General features: G+C 43.3%; 1 protein-coding gene across 1 annotated transcript; it reads left to right on the top strand.

The window, feature by feature from the left end:
* Positions 1 to 326: 326 nt before the first annotated feature.
* LOC109856009 lies at positions 327 to 23,006 on the top strand. Its single transcript, XM_020430799.1, has 3 exons — positions 327 to 2,132; positions 17,482 to 17,772; positions 18,606 to 23,006. Exons 1-3 carry the CDS (start codon positions 2,004 to 2,006, stop codon positions 19,017 to 19,019), a joined length of 834 nt encoding a protein of 277 aa, XP_020286388.1. The 5' UTR covers positions 327 to 2,003; the 3' UTR covers positions 19,020 to 23,006.
* Positions 23,007 to 23,923: the final 917 nt, after the last annotated feature.

The raw sequence follows: 23,923 nt of genomic DNA, 5'->3' as shown, positions 1-23,923 counted from the left end.
AGAGGAGGAGGTAAATGCGGCCACTGCGCCGGCGGCGGCGGCGGCGGCGGCGGTGGCGGCGGTGACGGCGACGGCGGTGATGGTGCGGTAGGAGCCGAAGGGGAAACCACGGCATCATAGTGGGGTAGTCGAGAGGGTTGGAGGGGAGACACGTACGAGAGATAGGGGAGAGAGAAAAAGAGAGAGAGAGAGAGAAAGAAGAGTCGACTTGCGACGGTGCTGCAGTCTGACAGACACCGGACGCGTTCAGTCTGCCGTCGAACTTGGAATGTGTTGGGTGTTGTGTCGACGAGCGTCGCCGCCGCCGTCGCCGCGACACGAAGGACCGTCCTCGCATCGCTCCGATTTCTCGTGTGCGCCGCGATCGAGCGGAGGCGACGCCAGAACACGCCGACGGATACAACATCCGTTTCATCGTGCCGTCCTGTGTGCCGTCGGAACGTGACAAAAAGAAAAGGAAAAAAAAGACGACGACGACGACCGACGATCGACGACCTGTACGATCGCGAGAATACGAACGAGCACGCACACGAGCTCGTCATCACGAAAACAAGGACGACGAAGAAGAAAAGAAGGGTTGTCGCGAGAAATCTCGGTGTGTGATACACACACACGTACACACACGCATACACTTAAACGCGCACATCGTTGTTGCCTCTCGCCGACACGTCTTTGCGATTTTCGCAATTGACGAGAACGCGCGCTGACATTTTCTCTTCTGCAATCCAGCCAGCGCGACGGGAACTCCGCCAAAACAGCTTGTCCCTCTTGTGCCACCGCTTATCCCTCGCCGGATCTCGCTGTCTGCCCTCGCTCTCTCCACCGACTCGCTCCCTGCTTCCCTCTCCGACGTATCCCTTCTCCCCCTTCCTCCCTCTGCTTTTCCGAGCGTGAGACGAATTCATGTACGAGGGCGGAGATCTCTGATACTACGCAGTGGTGGATCTTGGGGTGAAAACCGGACGCTCGATGGGTAGAGCGAGAGATCTCCACGTACTGCTGGTGGACGCGCAAGAACGACGCGAGCGCACGAGATGATTTCGGGAGTCAAGGTCGGGCCCGTCTAGACCTCTGCTTGCCGCCGCCGGGTATATATCTCGACGTCATTCAACGCTGCTGCGAGACACGGCGGGTGCGCGCGCGCATACACCAGCAGCAGCAGCAGCAGCAGCAGCAGCAGACTTTCCGATAATACTAACCGAGAGTAGTGCATAGTGTGTGCGACTGCCGTCATCATATCTCTTTGTGTTTTCCTCTCGCTCTCCCGGAAACCTCCGATAATCTCTTACGCTACACTACAAGGCGACGTTTAAAATCGAAAAAGAGAGAAGAGACGCCTTCTCCTCTTCCTCCTCCGCCACCTCCTTTCCTCCCTCCTTCTCTCGCGGTGATATACGGCAGTCAGAGAAGGGGATAACACGGCGGTGGAGTCGCGTTGCGGCTGCTCCCATTAGACGCAGGCCGTTAAACGACCGTAACGCTTATGGTCAAGTGGGATCGCTGGCGGAGCACCGGATACAATCGAATTAAGTGGGAACGGGGTCGCTTCCTCCTAACGGGCCCTGCCGATCGATCGTCGTCGTTGGTGGACCAAGCGTCACGGGAACCGAGAATATCAAACGACAAATAGTGTCTCTCGTCGCGAAAACGCAACGAGCTATTTCGTGACGACGATGACGACGTGAGACTCGTCAAGTATTCCTTTATTGTATCGCGGCCGTCTGGCGGAAAGTTAGAAAGCGCGTTCTAGACGTGACAAACATAAGTAGTAAATTTGTGATCAAATCATCGGTGCAATCGTCACGACGACGACGACGACGACGACAACGACGACGTCGAGACCGAGACTTTCTCGTGCTGTTCGGCAAACAACTGTTGGAGGAAATCGCGACGAGCGAAAGTGTCGGTGGTGCGTTTATGTCAACTCGACGAGCTCGGCCGACGTCAACGGTCAGTGGTTGTTTCCGGCACGCCGACAACAACCTGGCGGTTCCTCCGTTCAAATGAAGCTGAGGCGTCGCTACATGCAGACGCTCGGCGTCTCCGTCAAACAGCTGCGCAGGAAACTACTCGAGCTGGGCGCGCGAATCCTCCACGTCCAGGGGTCGAAACCGCGCGACATGGCACTAGTGGTATGTGTAGTTGGAAAGTGTTTTTATATAAATATATATATATATTTTTTTTTTTCTTCTAAATGTGCATTTTTATATTTTTGCGTCGCACTCGAAGAACACTGTCCGCGCATTGCCTGAACGACAAGCGTGTCGAAAAGCGCTCTTGGATAAATATTCGCATTATTTATCGAAATATTATACTATAGGCCTCACACTTCTGCAGCGTCAAATTTTTTATAATGATTTTTTGACATATCGCTTAAAAAAGCCGATGTAATTTCGATGACTTTTATGTTTCGATATTGTTATGAATACGCAAGTGTGATTTATATGCGCATCAATAATATAATTATAAAATACATTATTTTACACGGTTGTATAGAGATAATCGTAATCAATCTTTTCTCAGAGAGAAGATTTGTTCAAGTATTTAATCACGCTTTTTTTCAAGTTTCATTATTTAACATCCTGTCGATGTAATTTTAAACGAAATTTAAAGTTAAACTAATCTAAAGTTGATCGAAAGAGAGAGAGAGAGAGAGAGAGAGAGAGAGAGAGAGAGAGAGAAAGAGAGAGAGAGGAGAGAAGTTTCCTTTACTCATCTATATATTTCGACTTTTACAGCTTAACTTATTATTGATGGCTTTTCAGTTTCCTGTGTAAAACTGTTTTCGTATAATTAAAAAATCAAATTTGTGAGAGAGGAGAAAAAAGAGAGTGAAAGAGATAAAACACTAAATTAAATAAAAGTGCTCTGTGTTAAAAATTTATAATTTATATCACTACTATTTTCACGTCTGTTAAAACAAGTGAACATCGCGACATAAAATAAATCAATGTCGAACGATTTTAAATACTCTTTGATTCATCAGTTATTCGCGAGTGAGGCAGTACAACAGGTTTTTCTAGAGAGGAAACGTCGCTTTTGCATATTTACGATCGGTCGAATATTTAATAACCGCGAATTCTAGGCGAAAGTACTGTCCGAGATTTTATTTCACCTGACAGCGCGCGCGTACAGTAGTAGCGAAATAAATTACGACAGACAGACGATGCGCCACGTCGGCGAAAGCGTTTTATGTGTCTAGTACGTAAAAAAAAAAAAAAAAAAGTCAATTCCGCCGAGGTTCCCCTCTCGCAGCATGTTGCACCTTGCGTAGGTATATAATTTACATATACAGAATGAAAGGATATAATATCGGGATAGGGACCCGGTGCACCCGATGCGTGGTGGTCTTGAATTTCAAAGATCAAGTCGATGAAATCTAATAACGCGCGACCATATCTGCATATAGCTTTTCATGACGATTCAGACGTTAAGAGCCGTCTACAATGGAGAGTTGTAGGCCGTAATAGTAAGAAATTGACCAATCACAGGCAAAGTACAGAAGAATAATCGATTGTGATTTGTCAGTTTCTTACTGTTACGGTCTAAAACTCTCCATTGTAGACGACCCTTTACGGTAAAATTCCTTCGATCGCGTCAAAAATCCGATTCTGATTTTATGCGTTAAATTCAAATAGAAGACGAAGAAGTTTACATAAACGAAATAAAATTTATCTTCGTTCTTTATTTTATTTTAACGTCGAGATTGCTGGTATTGACGAATAATTTTATGCGAGTTAATTTTAATTAAGTGTAGAATGTTCGAAGCACATTAAATGGACATGATAAAATGTGAGGATTTATCTAAAAATCTTAAAAATAATTTATTGAGATCCTAAAGAGAAAAAAGAAAGGGTTAAGAAAATTAATCTTAAACACAGACGCTCAATATCGTTTGATATGGAACTAGTACACGTCCGGACGCTTATACGGTATCTGGAACACCGAGATCTATACTGTTGTCTCTCTCTTTCTCTCCCTCTCTCTCTCTCTCTCTCTCTCTCTTTCTCTTTCCGCATGAGGACTAGCCGAGCAGACATCATGACGAGGAACACGCGGGTGAAACGGGGGTGGAAAGGCACGCTCGGTAACGAACGCTCGGCTTCGAACTCTCGGGAGCAAGAGGTGGTAATAATAAAAGAAGCAGGGAAGGGAGCGAGAGGCCGTTACACTGTCTGCCTTGTACGTTTCTTCCGTCTGGCCCAGAATGCGAGGCAGGCTTTCACTGCAGTTTTCTCGTCTGGGTCGGTTGCTCCGCTCCCTCCGTCTCCCATTCTCTTTCTCTCTTTTGCCCGCCGACGACAACGCGTCTCTTGCCCGCTTGTCGCGAAAGAAAGAGCGTGCGAGCGTGCACCGTCGATCGATAGCTTCACGTGGCACTTTTAAATGTCATCAGCCTGCAACAACTGCCCGAGATCGATTTCGCAAGCAGAATGTCGGAGACGGCGGCGGCTGTTCATTAGCATCCCTGCGCGACCTGCGACATGCTGACCTTTACATATATATAATCCTCCGCTATAGATACGATGTGATTCCCCGAATCTTGTAACTCGCGTAATTTTAATGAATTTTTTTTTTTTTTTTAACGGGGTCACACGCGGACTCACCGCGCTACTAAAAGCTCGGTAGAAAATTTATAGCGTTTTAAATTACCTGAGAAAAAATGAGGTCGTCTATCTACATTTTCTGATATTTAATCTCTATCAGAACTTCTTAATTCATATTTTATAATAGTATCTTTTTCTCGTTTTGCGTGTGTGTGTGTGTGTTAAGAAAGATTTGCTCAAATTTATATGCAAAACTTCGGAGAGTAAGAATAAAAAATTTAACAAAACTATATGCTATTATAACATGAAACATATGTGAGAAGTAGAAAAAGAATTTTATTAATAACCTCTTTCTCTCTAAGAATTTTAATGGATCTAGACTCTAGTTTATGAGTCATTTCTACTATATACAAATTAAAAAGTTGTTTCTAGCAGAAAGGAGAAATCGCAAAGAATAATTGCACAAAGAGAGACAGTTTCTCTCTCTCTCTCTTTCTCTATAAATTTTCTAATAGAATTTTGTCACAAGTTGATAAACGCAATTCTGCGATATACTATCGCGAGAGTTCTTCTTTCTGTATAGAGGTCATCATTTATTTTATCTACTATGTAGTATCGCGCCGGACATGACGATAACACGTAAAGACATAAAAATATTTGCGCGATTATTCGCCCTTGTATCTACGTGATTCCTTTGTAAACACGTGATAATAGATTCTACATGCCACCGGATTTCTCTAGCGTCGCTCACGAGCAAATTGAAAGGCATGTCGTACGACAGAAGATCATAAAACGATCTCTTCTCTTTCTCTCTCTCTCTCTCTCTCTTACAGACGCTCCGTTTTATGAACCTACCTTTCACGAAGTGGAACTCCCGTTTATCCATGCCTCTACTGAAAGCGATAAAAATGTCGCTTCCGTCGCGTCGTTCTCGACGTCGCGCGCGACTTGTGATAAGCAAGTCGTAAATACATTACGCATGAGCGGGAATTCGATTCATCATGACGCATGCTCGCCGTCGACGAGCAGCGCGATTCAACAAATGTGTAAACAGTTCGTTCGTTTCTTCTTCCTCTTAATGTTTGGAAAAATGAGAAGTCGATAATTTAGTCTTCGGTTTGACTTTTCTGTGTGTCAAACACACACGCGCGCGCGCATGTAATACAAATTTATAAAATTGCACACGAGTGAATAAATTTTTGCCGACTAATTTGCGCAATTTTCTCGTGATATTTTTGCGTCGCTTATATATACGTGAGACGCTCGTGTTCTCGGCGCGAGGAAATGACCGTATAATGAAATCCCGGCGCTTTCCCCCGTTTCTCAGAAGAAGAACCGACCTTTCGGCGGAGATTCGTTTAGCGGCGGATCTAACGGTTGCCAGTAATCGCGCGCTTGTTAGTATAGCGAGCACGGCACGCTCGTTAACATGCGTCCGGCTCGTAGCGTGACACGCCACGCGCATAATTCGTACGCCTATGTAAAGTGCGTATTTAACCGCTAAGTAAGAAGACGCCGAGAATACATTTCGCGAATCCATTTGCAAACGAAATCATCCGAAAGGAGCAACGCAAACAGGAAGAGAAACGCGATTGTTCGCAATAAAAAAAAAATCTAATCAAAGTTTCTATGTTGAGTTATTGTTTGCAAAACATGTATGCGTGTGTATGTGTGTGAGTGTGAGAGAGAGAGAGAGAGAGACTGAGACTGAAATTAAAACAAGATGAATTTAGTGCACCTGGAAGTACGCGTAAATATAGACTTTAAATGATCGCGAAGCTTTTAAATATATCGGCGGTATTGTCGGCGGTGATGTGTGTCTCTTTAAAGTCTAAATATTTCAGATCTGGCGCTCGAGATTAGCAAACAAAATAAGTCAGAGCAGATCGTACAATCGCGCGCGCTCACAGAAATTATATCGTGTTTCAGGATCGACACGTGGATAGCTCGTAAACAGAGGAAAGAGAAGAAAACACGTTAGGAACGCAATGTTTTTCCACTTTATTTTTACACCTTGCTGATAGATCTCGCTCTCTCTCTCTCTCTCTCTCTCTCTCTCTCTCTCTCTCTTTCGCTCTCTTTCTCTCTCTCTGAAAGAATCTCGTGTCAGACGGAAAAGAAACGCGAGGTTTGCACGTGGCCGCCTACACATAATGGACGAATGTTAACTCGAAAATGAAAATTAGGTCGAGACACGCGCGCGCTTTCTTTCTCTATTTCGTTTTTATCGGGTCGCCTAGTTGGATGGATCGTGGGAAACAGCGGCGGGAACGTTTACACAAATGCGCCTCTCGTGCAGCGGAATTCACACCAGCGAGAAACCGAATCTTTCGAGTTGCACAAGCAACGGTGTATTTTATCGCAGAAATAATATACTGTTTTCTTTGATGGGAAGAGACCGGCTAGAAAAGAGAGAGCCAAGTTCTTGCGCGATCGCAAAATTCTTGCTTATAACACACATTTGGATAGCGGACAATCGATGATAACGCAGTTGAATTTGAAGTATAATCATACAGTGCGCTGGTGTGGATTTCGCTTTATTCCGCGATGAGGGATAGCTCATATATCTTCGTACGCAGTTTATCGTGGACACGATAAACTAAATATCCGAACGGCCGATAAGCCGCTTTTTTGTGTCTGTGACATGTGACACCACGCTGTTGTTTTTCTTTTTACGTCAAAAACAAAAAAAAGATACACAGAATGTATAAAGAGATACGAAAGACTCGTACAAGGATAAGAAGGAGCTTTACGAAGGTCGCAAATAATCACGTTTTGCGACAGTCTTGTTGGCGACGACGATAAAAATTTGCGCGTGCACATGTATCTCTTTCTCTCAAGGATTCTCGCTTCGAAGCTGTGGCGAAAGAAAACGAGAGACTTGTTGTCACGAACGCGAGAAACATGAAAATCGGTGTGAAAACACAAACACTTTCGATATTACATGGTTGGTTGAATGTTCTCAAAACCGGATTGCCCCGTAACGCGCGAGTCACAATGTCGAATTTCGATGATTCTTTTGCTACAAAAAAATGCAGTAAACATTTTATGATCTACGATTCGTGTTTCAAAACTGCAACAAGAGATGTTTTTAAACACGCATTTTTTTTTAATGTAAAAAACAGCGTTTAATATACTAAACGGATGATCGAGTATGACGTCGCGCAAAACCTCGCCGGTGGTTTTTTTTTTTCTACGCAATTCTCTGTCGACCGAGTGAAACGGCTTGCTCCGGCTGACGTTGGCTCTTGCGCAAAAACCGCATAACGCGCGCAGAACATCTCGTATGTGTCCACACAAATTGTGGATCGAGCTCGCGCCCCGCTCTTCTCTCTCATTAATTAGTACGCGCGCGCGTACTTTCCCGTACGTGTGGAAAAATATTATTCTCGGCTCCCAGAATCCCGTGTATATTCGCGCCTTCCTGTGCGAAACCTGCTGTTCGTAAGAATACTTACATGGGAGAAATATAAACGCGCTTCCGCGTATTTGCCGCGCGCGACAGCAAGACGCCTTCACTACCTTCCGTCTTTGTGTGCCTGTTGTCGCAGTAAAGCGTAGCGGTGGAATAATTTTCTCGGTTGTAAAAGCGACGCTTCGCCGAGCGATGGTGCAACAACAACGAAAAGTGGAAACGAGGAGGGAAAGTCCAGGAAGGCTGTGTGTTGTGTAGATATACGCTCGCGCGGCGCGTTATTTCCGCGGTAAACGGCCGTGCGCGCGCGCGCGAGCGAGAGGAAAAACTCCCGAACGATTCTCGCGTGTAATGAACCTCGCGATCTCTCTTGGAACTCGATAATTTTTTACTTTAACGAGTCGCGTTAGAAGGCGGCGAACAATATACACTCGTCGGGGGAGAGAACAGAGAAGAATAAAAATTTCTGAAATTAGGATCGCAATTCCTGTAATACCATAATTTTCTCTTTCTACTAAAAAAAATACTTCTCGAACATCTCTCTGACGTAAAGATCCCCTTTCACCTTTACAAATTTGAATTTCATATCGAGCAGCCTGCTTAATTATGTAATTTTTTCTGAAAAAGACATGCATTTCTGTGACTAAAATAGTAAATCTTTTATTACACCGCCGCGCGCAAAAATTTTCTTGCGCACAATATCTTATTTCAGCGTCTCTCTTATTTTTCACATTGTCAAAATGACAATGTGCGAAGGTAATAAAAATTAGTTTTATAAGAAAAAGAAGATGATGCTGAAGGAATCGCGTAAAAAAAGAAAAAAAACTGCCATGCGCGATATTTCCGCGTGAAAACGCCGTCGTCGCGCTTTATCGCGGTCTAAAAAACGCGCCCGTGGCGCCGTAACGTTTTAAAGGACGTTGTCGCAATCGTCGCGTCTAGACGGGTCGCCGTCGCTATTATCCGAGCCTCGTTAACGCTTATCTCTGTCAAACGGGAAGCGTCTACGCAACGACGGGCGAATTGCGCACGTATGCGTGTATATGCTCGCGCACCTTTCCTACCTCCACCTACGTGAGCGTGTTCGCGGATTACGTCACGTTCTGCGCTTTTCTGCCTCTCTCTCTCACTCTCTCTCTCTCTCTCACTCTCTCTCACTCTCTCACTCTCTCTCTCTCTCTGTCTCTGTCTCTCTCTCGTTTCAGCCTATTGACCTCCGTCTATCCGGATACGCGTAATTAATCCCCTATAGACGCATGTCGTCGCGAATGCACACGCGCTCGTCAGCGCGGCGGGACGCGGCGTTAATGTTTCCGGAGCTTTCGAATTGCGCGTGACACGCTATACCTATCGTTGCGTCGGTCGTTCGGCGATTTCCGACGCGAGTTCTCGAAATCCTGAAACACAGTCGTTCCGCAACCTCGCGGTTTGCGTGCGCGTACGATGTTCACCGCCGTTGTCGAAGACAATCGGGACTGTTATTCGCAGAAAGAAAGAGCGAGAGAGAGAAAGAGAACAAAAAAATCGTAATTACATTCTTATATACTTGTGAGAATATATATATACACATATATATATGTACGTTTTGTGTAATAGTCTAGTCTCTTTTGCTAATCTCGATACGCGTGATATTCCATTGTGTCGTAAATTAATGTTTCAAATGAAATACTAGTATGAGAACCAAAATTTTTGACGGGAGCGAAAATTGCACGAGTGATAAATGACGGACTCACGTAACGTATATATGTGCAACTGCGACTTAATATACACGTAACGGGAGTTAGTCACTTCATAAATATGACAATGTCAGAGCACCGGACTGGCGTCATGCAAATTGGGAAACTTACGGAGAACCTGATGCATGCGTAGGATTGTTTCGTCGCGCTTATCACATTTGGCGCTAGTCGCGAATTAAGTGCATGTAGCGCAACGCAAAACCGTTAGATTATCAAGTTCTCCGTTGCGCGAACAAATCCCCGCATATTCATATTCGCGAGAGTTAAGCGAAACATCGTCATGTATATATTGTTTTTGGCGTCGTTGTTTTTTTAACGACATGCGATAACGGTCGACATCGACACGCGCTATATCCAAGATAAAAATAGAATGAAAAAGAAAATTTGAGAGATTTAGACGCGACTTTTGCTTTTTGTTTTGCGCTGGACATCGCTCGTCGATAGAAGTTCGGAAAGTAATTAATAAAATTTGTTTCGCTCGTCCGTTTCGTACGAACGAGGAACTCGCACGACTTTTGCGCTGCGCGCGCAATCAATGTTGTGCACAGAATAACGAAATGTGCGACTGTAAGAGCCGCACAGAGGCTGAATAGTTCATTGTTTAAACGTTGAATGTCGTTGCGCGACTGCAGATAATTTTCCCACGATCGAACGCTCTTTGCGGGGTCAACGCGAGAGCTCTCGGCGCAACGCACCGGACTTTATTATGCTCGCTCGCTCACAACGCACAGAACGCGTCGAGCGCGTTGATTTACAGTCACTCCGTATATCGAAGGCAAAGTATTGTAGAAAATACTGATTTGCCCCCTCGTCGATCGATCGGCGGAAAGGGTTCGGCGTTGAAATGTTCGAGAGGGGAGATGAATCGCCGCGCGCGTCCCACAGCCATTTACACATTAACTCTATACGGTAATTAGTCTATTATTATTAATAACTCGTATATTGTTTAAGTCGTTTAGTAAATGTTTTAAATTGTGGTTTTGTTTTTAACTATTTATATATTACAAACACACACACACACACACACACACATATGCGTGCGCACGTGCGAGACTAGCTTATAAAATATTAATATATCAGTTTTGGATAAATTATTTTTTTTTCTTTTAATTTTTAATTTTTTTTATTTTAATAAGCGTCTGATTTCAAAAAAATAAGATTTAAATATGCAAAGCAACATCGAATTTCTAGATTCATCGTGTTTGCCGAATACAGAATTTCTTTTATTTGACATTTATACATATATTGTATGACGGAGTTAATAGACAAAAGTTTTTTTTTCTTATACACTTACGTACGCAGATATATTCATCGCGCATATCATTTAAAGCGGCAGTTCTTATCGAGTGTTCGCTCGCTGATTCGCTGTCCATATCAAAGGTAAGATGTTCTTTTTTTTTTTATTTCGGAGATTTTCCTCGATCTCCGAATAGCGCACTCGTACCGCAGCAGTCGAAACAATCAGCCTCTTATCGCTCGCGTTTTCGCCCTTTGCGTTCTATTCCGAACCCTCATCTCTCTTTCACATGTTCATATTCAAGCGAGTAGCCATTATGTGCAGATCACGAACGAAGGCGGCGACGTACTGGCTTTATCTCACTCTATGCCTTTTTTTTCTATTACATCTCCCTCGTTCGGAGTAGCCGCGGATATTGAAGACATTTACATTTTTTTTTTTTTTTTTTTTTTTTTTTTTTTTTCAATACGCTTTGCGTGTTGCTTGCGATAATGTCTAGGAATCTATTTCTGTTATTAAAGACACACACACACACACACACACCATATCAGCGCAATTGCCTCTCAATATACTGTAAAATATTGCGCGGAGAAAAATATAAGAAGAGATTTAAATAAAAAAAATCGGTTCGTCAAAAGAAAGTCGTTCGATTGCCTCACACCCGTTTAATAAGTCGTTTCTCGCCGACAAAGCCGCGAAGTATTACTTGTTCCACTGAATTCCACTGAACACGAGTATATCGCGTGAAAGACAAGAGTGTGCGAACGCAATCATCCCGCGACACGGTATAGCGTGCTCGACAACCCCTAATGTAAACCGCGATGGTTCTTCGCTCTCCGATTAATCACGCAACATATGTTGGATATAATGCAATTTATGATCCAGTAAATTGTGTGTAGTCCTTAAAAAAATTGAATTTCTTTTTTTTCAACTTTTTTCTCCCCCTCATTGTTTCGACGATAGAACTGCGTATGTGTTTTTGAATTTGGATATTTTACATGTTAATTGTTGTACTTTTTATATCTGTTTTTTTTTTTATGCAGCGAATAAGAAATTATTTTATTCGGATTTATACAAATTGTAAACAAGTATTAATTAATATCATTAAACTTTTTACGAGTAACAATTCACATCGAGCAAATAGTTTTGTTTGTTCATATTCGCGCCAAAGTTATTTTTCGCGATTAAAAGAAACGCGAGTTGACGAAACAAAAATAAATATTTTTCACGAATTGTGTCGTTTGTGGAGAATTCACGGGTAGATTTGTGGTGCGATTGTGCGGGAGTGAGACCAACGCGACGCGAGACAACACGCGACGACGCCACCGGCGGAACCGATCTGTCTCGTGGCCTTGACGATAACAATAATTGGCAGCGCGATTACGCGAGCATTGCAGACGAAAATGCCATCCTGCGACGAATTAAAGCCGCGCTTAATAGCACCGGTCGACAAATCGCGGATGTGTAATTCACTTCTCCAGCTGTGTGCCTATGTATCATGTGCGCAGAACGCGCGCCACACCTGCAAACTTGACTTCAAGTCTGATTTACGTGCGTTTTATATCTCGTAACATAAAATCACACCGCGAATGTCACAGCGTGAATTTATTTACATTGGAAAAAAATTCTTATTCGCGCGAGCATTTAATGCGGGGATATTTTTTGTAAAAAAAAAAAAAAAAAAGAAAAAAAAATACGTGAACCAAGCGCAACGTTACATAAAATCGTTAGCTCTTTCAGTTCACACGCGAAATGGAATTTCTCGCTGTATGACGTTCGGAAATCGATGTTTCTCGAGCTGGAAGAATTTTTTTTTAGAACGACCTTTACGCGCGCAAAGTTGTAGCAGGTGCTGCGAAAGTATAGTTGCAGCGCTTTACAGCGTGTGCATGATGTATCCCCGGTGCATTGCCCTCATGCGGGGTGGTACGTTCTCTCGATCGATACGTTTTACCAAACGACGACGACGACGACGACAACGATGAAGACGAAAGAACGACACAAGAGAATGTTGAAAATGACAAATTCTTAAAGAGATCGCAGAGAAAAAGAGTCGCATTTTTTAATAAGAAAATAACAGTTCTTGATGAAATAAAATCGTTATTTTTTCATTCCATTGTTAAAGCACGTACATGTGATATTAACAATTATTCCGACAGGGAAACAATTGATTTTAAAATTTTGCAACTTGCAAGTTTGAATGTCCGCGAGATATACCGCAGAGATTCTATATGTCCAAAAAAACATTATTTGATTATCAATTAAGTTGCTGAGACGAGGGCGAATATGATGTGAAATCGTTATCGCGCATCCGTGAAATAGGTAAATACACGGCGTGCGACACCATTTGTAAACAAGAACAAATGTAATCACATCGGATCCGATTTGTGCGATGCGATCGTGACGAACAGGTAGCAGGAAGACTTACGAGCGGCGTTTCCAGCTTGTTATCGTCGGATCACTATCCGTCCGTCGGAATCGTAAAAGAGATGTCTGCGCGATGCGCGCGGAATCGATCGAGATAGGTATAAGCCAACGGAAGCTCTTTCGAAGGAAAAGCGTCTCTCTCTCTCTCTCTTTCTTTGTGTGTGTACAAACGCGACACGCGCGAAAAGAATACGGGTGAGCTTCAATTTTAGCTCCCGGCATTCGTGAAAAAAAAAAAAAAGAAAGATCGACGAAAGACGCGACGCATCTCTCGGGAATTTCAATTTACTTATTTATTTACTTTTTTCTTTCTAACGGGTGAAACGGATCGAAATCCAAAACCTCTTACGGGTATATTTTTTTGAGATATTGTTATGATTTTTCTGAGAAATAGAATCTAAATTGTTTATGAATGTTATTAATTTTCAATATTTTCACGCATCTAAGGATGCGGTTTTATGATTTGCGCAGGTGTATCAAGGTACATTTGAAATATACCGCTCGTATTTCATATGCACCGAAATGTTTGAAGACGGGATGCGTATGCACTCTCCCGTTGAACACAATATTTACCGTGAAGACAAGGTTAAGGCGACGACGACGCAGAAATTGTGTAATCTAAAAGCGATGCGAGGCGACGTCAAAAATTATACACGTTTTATCGACGACGTGCGATTGGCTGGCGTATATTTTAATCGTTGTTTGTCGGCGGCTTCGAGGCGAGACATTGATCGAACGGTGTAGGTAGCATCGCAAATATTTTTTTTTTTTCTTAAATGTTGTCTTCTGTGAAAGAAAATATTTGTGGTGCGCGCGTCTCTTCGATAAAAAACATTTTCACGCGGTCAGCGGAAAGAAAAAAACAGGATAAAAAAATTTCTATCGGCGTATCACGTATTTCATATTTATATTGCGCAAATATTTTTCACGCACAGATAGAAAAATACGTTTCTCTTTTTTTTTCCAGAGAAACAAAAGCTTTCTTTTTTTTTTTGTTTTTTTAATATTAACACATGAAATAAAAAGCCATTAAAAAAGAGTTCATTGTTTTATTTATATATAATCATTCAGTCGATATCAGTTTACTGCGCGTGGAATGTGTCTCTTCGCTTTCGATTTCGATACGCGCGCGCGATCATTGTTCCGATAACGACGCGACGACGACAAAAATAAATACCGGGCGACGTTACGTCGCGTTCTCGCGTATAACTGAAGCGCGTCGAGTCTTCGTATCGTCGGAAGTTACTCTTGCGAAATACCACGTCGTCGTCGCTGTCGACTTTGACGTCCACCCTCCCTCGGGAGAGAAACAAACCGGGGTAAGGGGGGAGGGGGAGTAAGTTTCTCGGGAACGCGTACAATACGCGCGCGGAGCGGAGGATCGATCCGGCGAAGTTTACCCTTTTCTCTGAAACTGCAATTTCAATCGCGCGACTCCGGCGACGGGTGTCACGTTTCGTGCGACGAACGCGCGGCGGGTGGTATCGAGCGTGAGCCCGCAACTGCGAGAGAGTGTGACCATGGTTTTATGGTCCACCGAGGTAACAGCGGCGCGCTTCGGGAAGCCATAAAGTCCGTTACAACGCTACCGGTGCTCGAGCTTTTGCGAGTCGCTATGACGTTTTCGAGCACATCGGTGCAAGCCGAACACCGCCACCGCCATCGCCACCGCCGCGGCCGCTGCCGCCGCCGCCGCCGCCGCCGCCGCCACCTCGTCGCTGCTCTTCACTGGCCAACGGCGCTATCTCGCCGATCGATCGACCGAACGACCTCGCGCTCTCGTCTCTCTTTCATCTTCTCTCGTTCATCCTCGCATATCCGGCTTGCATCCGCGCTTCTCGCCTCGCCGCACCGCTCCGCCAACGTCGCCGTGCGAATAATTCAATCGTTATGCAACACACGGTATAGCAACACGAATTGCAAAAGAGAATAAAAAAAGAAAACATTTGAGAATATACATAAATATATCGGTTTTATAATCTGATATTTTGCGCGAAAAGACATATATATATATAAAGTGTGAATAAAGAACGCGGTGGAGTAATTGAAGAAACAATAAGACTTTGTATCGACGTTATCAGGAAAAAGAGATATGTGTATTCAGCGCCGATATATACTGGAACATGATTCTAAAAATATTTATAAGACATTCTCGCGAAACATTGGACAAGAATCACATTAGCGAACCTTCAATCGAACTTCGTTGTAAGTATTTTAGTACTCTCTGCGATTCGCAACTTCTTCAAGAAAAGTAATTTACTTCGCGAAGTTGTATAATCTTGTACCAATTAGAATTCGTTGCGTTTAATTTAAACACTGCGAATACTCGTGATTAATATACTTTATGTTGCTGCGAATTGTACAAATTAATTTTGAAATTTGTCTAATTCGTCGAAAGTAATTGGAATCGCAAAGGGTTAATCGCGGCAGAAACAATAAAATATCACACCGATGTGACAAATATTTCGAGAGATTTCGCTCAAAATTTGGATTTACTAATGTGAATCATGCTTTACACCAGTAACAAGCAAACGTAATGTTACACTGCGAGTTATATGCCGCGATCGATAACAGTGGTACAACGAGAGACGCATACGAACATTCATCCCTCTGTGTGTCAGTCGCTCCTGTCGTTGCTGTCTCCTCTGCACACCCTCGCTCTGTTGTCGTCGCAGCCGCCGCCGCCGCCTCCGCCGCCGCCGTCGTTCCCGCCGCTACCGCTGCCGCCGCGTCCCTCTTCCGCTTTCCCTTTCGACGGCCTCGGACGAGCCGCGAGAACGTGAGCGGAGGGGTGCTGAAAACCCCTTTAAAGCTTTAACGCGACCGACCGACCCGTCGGTCGTTAACGCTCGCACGTGCCGGCGAATGCTCGCGAAAGAGAACAACTCCCATCGTCGCTCGCTCGTTAAATCGCCCGTTCAGGTCGTCGTAAAATCACATCGGTAGAAACATTCTTAATACCTCGGTCTACTAGGTGGCAGTCTGGAACTCTTGCACTTCAAAGTGAACTAATGGAGAATAGAATTTTAGACTTTTATGTTAACGGAGAGAGAGAAAGAGAGAGAGAGAGGCAGGACTTTCTTTCTTCCCCGTTTTTTATTTCTCTCTCTCTCTCTCTCTCTCTAATTTTATTATTTCTGCTAAAATGTACGTGTTTAATAAATGATTAGATTAAGGGCAATAAAGATTTAATTTATATATAAGAAGCGTCTTTTTCTCCAAAAACAATCTTATTCGAGCGCATCTTTAAAACCTACATTAAAAGGAGATCTGACAAATAAAGAATTTTAAATGTATACATGATCGCGATTATAAATGTCGAGATTCGGAATATTCTTGGACACGCGACGAAAACTTTCACGGTCGTCGAGTACGATCGATCTATTTCGATCTTACGGTCAATTGGACGGACATGCGAAATCACCGAAGACGCGCCGAACGAAAAGGAAAGCAAAGCACGCGGATCGTTCGAGTGCGTTTGCACGCGACCTCGTTCTTTCGCCGCTCGTACGCTCGTCGGCACTTGAAGCTCGTACGACCTTCTTCGTCTTACCTCTCGAGGTACCCACAAACTACGCCATTCTGTGGTGCTGCCAACTGTCACGACGTGACGTTTCTCAACCCGCCTCTTACGAACGAGTCGTACGCGTGCGTGCGTGCGTGCGTGCGTGCGTGCGTGCGTGCGTGCGTGAGCAGATGTTTTAAACCGGATTCACGGTGTTCGAAAGAACGAACGGGGAATTCTTTCGCTGGAAGCAAAGGAAAACGATCGAACGAATTCGGTTCATCGAGAAGTTCAATTTCGAAAACTGAATTCGATCGCGCATTAAAAAATAATTCTCATAGAATTATATAATGGAAAATATTTAAAGAGAAGAAATATTTAAAAATATGTGATATATGTATTTTTTATTATTTTCTTCTCGTCTCAAATTTCCAGAATTGTGGAATGGTCACAACAAAAACCAACAAAATATTGTATTTTTACAAATACTCTGATCATGTGTTTTATATCAAAATATTTTATAGCGTGGTACGGAATGTTTTTTACAGCGATATATATTGTAATGCTTATCTGTATCTTGTTCGAAGTCGTAAAATCGATCGTCGACTTTGCAGATGCTGTCGGTGAGCCAAGGAATGGAGGTCGGCAGCAGCGGACGCGGTGCATCGGCGAAAGATGACCCGGCCGGTGCGGTGGGCGGTGGTGGAGTCGGCGGCGGCGGCGATGCCAAAAGACGTAGAGACATACAGGAGGTGATGGTCGCCGCGGCGAGGGATCGCGCAATCCGCTCGGATAGCGTTCGACAGGATCTCGCTCTCAATCTGCCGCCACGACTGGAGCTCCCGGATGGCGAGGAACACCCGTACGGGGCGCATTCCGATCTTCACCTTCGCAACCCGGAACAGGTAAGATTCGCATCGTTTCCGTCGGCATTAAAAAGAAAGTTTCAAAGAAAATCCTGCGGTTAAACCGTTCGGATTCGAAAAATTCGGTTCGATGCTCGAACATTTTTGTTCTTTTCTAAAATTGTAAAATATGTCCTTATATGTACATTTTTTATTTTTTAATTTGTAATCATTAATTTTCTTGGTAAGCGTTGCTATAACAAACCAAGTCGTGTAATAAACAAAGTTTTCAACGCGTCACGGTCCATAAACAGATACGCGTATTGCAAATGACCGCGCATAGATTTCTGACAGTTCTATTTACATTCGTAACTTTGACGACTATACTTCTGCAAACGTGTCGACGATATGACGCGACGCTTTTGTCCGTCCGATGATTTATGGCCGGGGGAACGACCGAAAAACATATTTATTTATTCGCTTTTTGTCACGTCGTGAATCTTCAGATTTAAGTACTTATTACGTCCCGTCATCGTTGCGTAAGCAGAAATATTAAACTTCAGTCGGCTTGTAGGGTCACTTTAAAGTTGTTGCAACCGTCGCAATATTGTACTACAGATTTGCATTTGTAGAGACTTTATACATGTATAAAATAGTAGGTAAAATAGAAAGATATAGTTCTGTAATATTTTAAATAATTCTAAACTGCGACTTTAACATTTAAAACAATTGATTATACCTAAAATAAACAGATGTGATGTTACATTGATTTTCTGTTTTCTCATTGAGTCTCTGATATATCAGCGCGAATGTTACTCTCCCTCGCGGTTTTATCAATCACTTCTGAGTGAGCAGTTTTCGTTTCTTATATTAACAAATTCGCTTATTTTCAGGAGAGCGAGATTTATCAGAAATGTGTGCGGGCGCCGCCGAATCGCACGGTATTTGATAGCGAGAGCCCTCCGCCTTATCGGACCCCACCACCCAATCAGCCTTTCCATCCGGGGCTGCTCGACACGTTTGGCGACCGGATAGCGCGGAGTCAGAGCCCCGGCAGCACCAGCACGTTGCTGAACACTGCGCGCTCGGTGTTCAAAAGGTTCCCGAGCCACGCGACGTCGTCGTCGACGTCGGCGCCGGTCAGCAAACCGCCCTTTTCCAGTTATTCCGAGTCCAGTAGTAACGTGAGCAGTAATCTGAGCAGTAGCAATCTGTCCAACATCACCGTGGTGCCCTGTGAGACCGACGAAAGCCGGCAAGAGCAGCAACAGCAACATCAGGAGCAGCAATTCCATCGGAAGGTCTGATCCGCGGCGTCCTCCTTCCTCGACGCCGTTGTCGTCATTGTCGCAGCCGCCTCGTCCGATCTTGAAGACAAACGATGGTCCTCAAGATCGTTCTGTGCGACTGTAACGGCAACGACGATGTCCTTCAAGACTGACTCACGGGAGAAGCTTCAACATAGGATAGATCACATCGGTCGCGTCCCATCGTGTTCAGCAACGAGTATTGCACACACGCGAGAGGTAATGTCCTCCCGGCCGGTGGTATCCTCGTTGGATCATTTTTCCGACGTTCTTCTATAATGTGAGAGAGAGAGAGAGAGAGAGAGTGTGTGTGTGTGTGTGTGTATATGTGTGTGTGTGTGTGTGTGTGTGTGCGTGTGTGAGAGAGAAAAAAAAAGAAAAAAGAGAGGTCGTCCGTTCGTGGCCTAAAGGAGAGCCGGCGGAGATGTAGAGAAGCCGGCTCCTGGTAGTGATTGAAGAGTCGAATCAAGACTTACGCTCAATCGCCGTGCGTTGGTTCGCTGCTGTCTTCTTTTTTTTCCTACTGGAGGAGTTCGATGCGTCGCCGCTGTTGTTCGTCGACGCGTCTCATTGTGCAATTCCACACGCGGCCAGTGTCTAACCTAGATCTCAAATTATTCCAAAGCGGTGGCACGAGGATTACGATGTTGCGTCGAACGTCGGCGTGAAGAAGCTACCGGAAGAAACGCAAGGACAGAAAAGAGGAGGCGGTCCGAAGCCCGAGCGTGGAAAACAGCGTTACCAACGCGCGACGCGAAGCGATGGCCTATCTTGGAACGAGAAGTTTCCCCGTACAACCCCGGGAACATCCACGGCGAGAAGCTTTTACTTCGGAGAGAGGAAACGATTGCTAGGTACACGATGACGAAGCGGATCTGCCGGTTATCCTCTTCCAGTTCTCGACGGAGGCTCGATCGTCGGACACCGCGGAAGTATGTTTATCGCGACGAAGACTTAGTAAATTATTTATTGCCGATATAACATTTTATTCGCGACGGGCGGCTGCTGCACGACGGCCGGACGGGAGTGTGTGGTTTCACGCAATGGTGGTTGTGGAGAAAAAGGAAAACACAAGAAACGGACGGATGTGGTACATGAGTTGTTGTATGAGCGAATCGTTCGTTCGGTTGCGTGAGTGCGAGACCAGGCGTGCGTACGAGTAAATGCAAGCGCGCGTGTGCGGAACGAGTAGTAACGAAAAACGCACAACAGGCGCGGTTAATTGCAGAGTTGGGGGGAGAGAGAGAAAAAAAAAAAAGTGAGTCAAAGAAAACGCGCGAAACGCGCGCGCGCGTGCATGTGTGTATGCGTGTGAAGAGCTATAGGAGGATAATGTAGTGCCAAGAGTGAAAACGGAAACTCTGTACATATTAGACTAGGTAGTTCAATATCAATATACTTATTACAACTAAACAAAAAAAAAAAAAAACGATATGCTACATACCGATTTAAAAATAAAACATCAAACATACGTTACAACACGCATACATTAAAAACACGAGATGGCCTGTCATACGAAACTGTGATGGGACGCGCACACGCCTCCGTCAAAAAATATCCATCTTTCTTGACACAAGCTCTCATATCAATCATATATGTGTATATTTTTTGTTTCTTTGAAATATTACGTTGATCGGATACACATTGGATTGAAATGTTCTTTCTTTATTTTTGAAAGTTCGTAGAAAATTTTTATTCCAAATTATACATTTCTTAGAGAAAAAATCTAATTTAATTTCTAATAATTTGGATTTTTTTTGCAAAGACGGCGTGCAAGTGTTAAATCGACGAAGATGCGCGACCCTTCCGCGTTCCGAATGGCTCGCACTGTCCGACGCTATCTTTATTATTATTCAAATAGATAAGGCCTCAGTTTTGACAAACTAGGATCAGTTCTATTCAAACAAGGACTCGAGTTCGATGACGCGTTTCAGTTTTTGTGTTTCTCACTCAAACAAATTTAAATCACTCCAATGAATGATACATTCAATATTTTGTATGTGATATTAAATAAATATGACATATGTGTATCATTTGCGGACATCAAAGATTTTATGTCATCGCTATATTATAACTATCGAGTTGTTATATAAATTATTTTTGAAATATTGTATTTGTTTATCGCAAGTTTTAAAGTTTGAAGTAAAACTCTATCACAAGTTAAACCCCCTGAGCCGATCATTCATACGCGTCAATATCGGTGGAAACGCTTCGTCAACTTCGAATCTCAATTTAAGGATAGAGCGAATCAGAGTCGATTATTTCATGAGAAGTCACCAATTATTGTATTTCTTAAGAGTCTGCAGAGAGAAAATTGCAATGAAATTTATATGTTTCCCTTTGTGATTTACGGATTGTGCGTGACATACGAAGAATGCGCGAGACAAGAGAAAACAAAAACAAACAAAAAAAAAAAAAAAGACGCCACGCGTAAGAACGGAATATTCCACGTGTGCACTTTGTTGGCGTTAATTTCGCGAGCTTCCGCTTCTTTTCCGAGGGGAAAATGCCGATGGGGCGGCCCTGAGAAAATTCATCCCGTAACACACACATACATATCGCCCGTGCTATATTCGCGGCGCGATTTCGTCACACCCGTTTGACACACACGATTCGGCGTTCAACACATGCGTAAAGACGTAACGTCTCGACGGCGAGAGGTCCTAATTATCGTTGAAAAATAATATTCTTCATATAAGCAAAAAGAACATAAAGTAAAATTTGTAATCTTTGAGACCAGTTTCCGGGCAAATCGCGCACGGCGACGTTGTTTCGTTTCATGTTTATTGATCGCTGTGTGCTGAGAATCGAGAGAGGGAAATATCATCTTTCTGTTTCATCTTTCAAATGTGTTCACGCGCATGCAATATTAGGCGATGAAGTTTAATCATATTCTATGTAAAGAAATTAGCGCGTGCGGAGCGAAGCGATCGAGGAGTAAAGATGTCTGATATGATTATTTTTTTAATTTTTTTTTTTTTTTAATTACATTTTCTCACTCACCTCTGTTACTGTGTCCTCTCTTATTTACTCAGTTTTCCGTTCATTATACATACACGTCTCGTTCTCTTATGTACGCATTTGTTTCTTCTCTATGCAATAAGTAATATGTGTGTGTGTGTTTGAGGAACGGAGAAATTGTAATGAACGGAAAACGGTACACTCGGGAGAGTTGAGAGCAGTAAAGGGATGAATGCGAGATGAAAACATATATAATTTGATGGGTCCTGTGCAAGTTTTTCGGTTGAATTTGCGACGTTGTCGATTTAGATTGAATTTAAAACACGACGACGCGAGCGCGAGATATTTTAGACGATAAGTTTTAGGCAAAGTAAAATTTTTAGCAAGCTATTACTATTATTATTGCTATCGGACATCGTGATATATAATTAGCAATTTGTTAATTGGGATTTTGAGAGGTGCGAGACGTATGAGTATAATCGTGGCCTTTCGACACGAGAGAAAGAGAGAGAGAGAGAGAGATGGAGAGGGAGAGAGAGAGAAAGACGAGAAAGAATGATAAAGGCGATCCAAGACGAAATATCTCTTTGATATACCTGTCTGAATCCACGGCTCAACATTCGAGATTGCTATCTTGAGCGATTTGAAAGAAAGAACTGCATGTCGTGAAGAAAATAATTGTTTAGGCTTAGCTCGTGTTAAAAAGTGTTAAAAGAACTGAAATTGACTTATATTTAACTATAATTTAAATTAGATGTCGTTCATTATTATTATTATTATTATTATTATTATTATTATTATTATTATTATTATATAATCGGCTTTAAGCGAATTTTAAGTAAAATAATTCTTGTAAAACATCGTGTTTTCGCATAACTAAGATTTATTACAGCGATCTCATCGCTACGCTAAGTGTTGATCTGAAATCGCCTTAAATGTTGGTACGGCATCAGCCGACTCCACGGCGGATCGTAAATCGTGGTCGCATTTCAAAGCCTATTGTAAAAACACAAGCGAATATAAAAACAAAAAAACACTGAAAAAAAAAAAAAATGGAGATCATCGGAATTGAAACGATCTTTAAATCGTAAGATCTATATAAGAGAATAAGGCATTTTCGCAAAAATTAACTCAATTTTCATCGTTTTAAAATAAGAAAGATAGAATTTATAGAGTTAATATATTATTAATATATAGATTATATATTATGAATAATATATTAGATTATTAGATTAAAATTTATTATCTCGTCCTTCTTTCGTATTTTAAAAATCTCGCGGTTTTAATTCCGCCCTGATCTCTCTCTGGGCTTTTGGAATTACGACGATACAACGATCGGCCGAACAATCTGCAGCTGTGTGTGTCGCGAGATCAAAACGAAGATTACGAGAAGAGATTAAACAAGCGGCTGCCGATTATAATCTAGTCACGTTGAGCCGTGCGTCCGGTCGGGGAATGATCGCGACCGCCGATCCACCGGTTCGGGTGACGTGTGCGATACACCGATAATACACCGTAGTCCTTTTTCGGCGCGGTGCATTCGGTGAAGAGAAGAAGACACTCTCTCTCTTAGGCGTAATGTGATTTCCCAAGGTGTTCCAAAATAACTCGCGTCCTCCCTCCGGCAAAATTACGCGGAGCGGAGCGGTTGCAAAGACCGAGGGGTGGTCGGAGAATGACAACGCCCCTCGCGATTTTAAAACTTTTGTTTTTAAGCTGTATAATTATAATATCGTATTGTTGATAATATCGGTATGTCTAGTCCCTCGCAGTGGAAGGGAGGTCGAGAGCTTCGCCATTGTCCCTCTCGCGAAATCCATCCCAAGAGTCTTTCGACCAATCGATGCTAATTTTTCTTTTCCCTTACCTCTTCCTCCCCCTTAAATCATCCCTGGCGTGGATCCGTTGGAGCGATTTCATCAAACGAACCCATAGGGATGGTG

This window comes from Pseudomyrmex gracilis, unplaced genomic scaffold, assembly GCF_002006095.1.
Source record: "Pseudomyrmex gracilis isolate BER0280 unplaced genomic scaffold, ASM200609v1 scaffold_105, whole genome shotgun sequence".
NCBI classification, from domain to species: Eukaryota; Metazoa; Arthropoda; class Insecta; order Hymenoptera; family Formicidae; genus Pseudomyrmex; species Pseudomyrmex gracilis.
The sequence above is the reverse complement of the archived record's forward strand: the minus strand, read 5'-3'. Positions and strand labels throughout refer to the sequence as shown.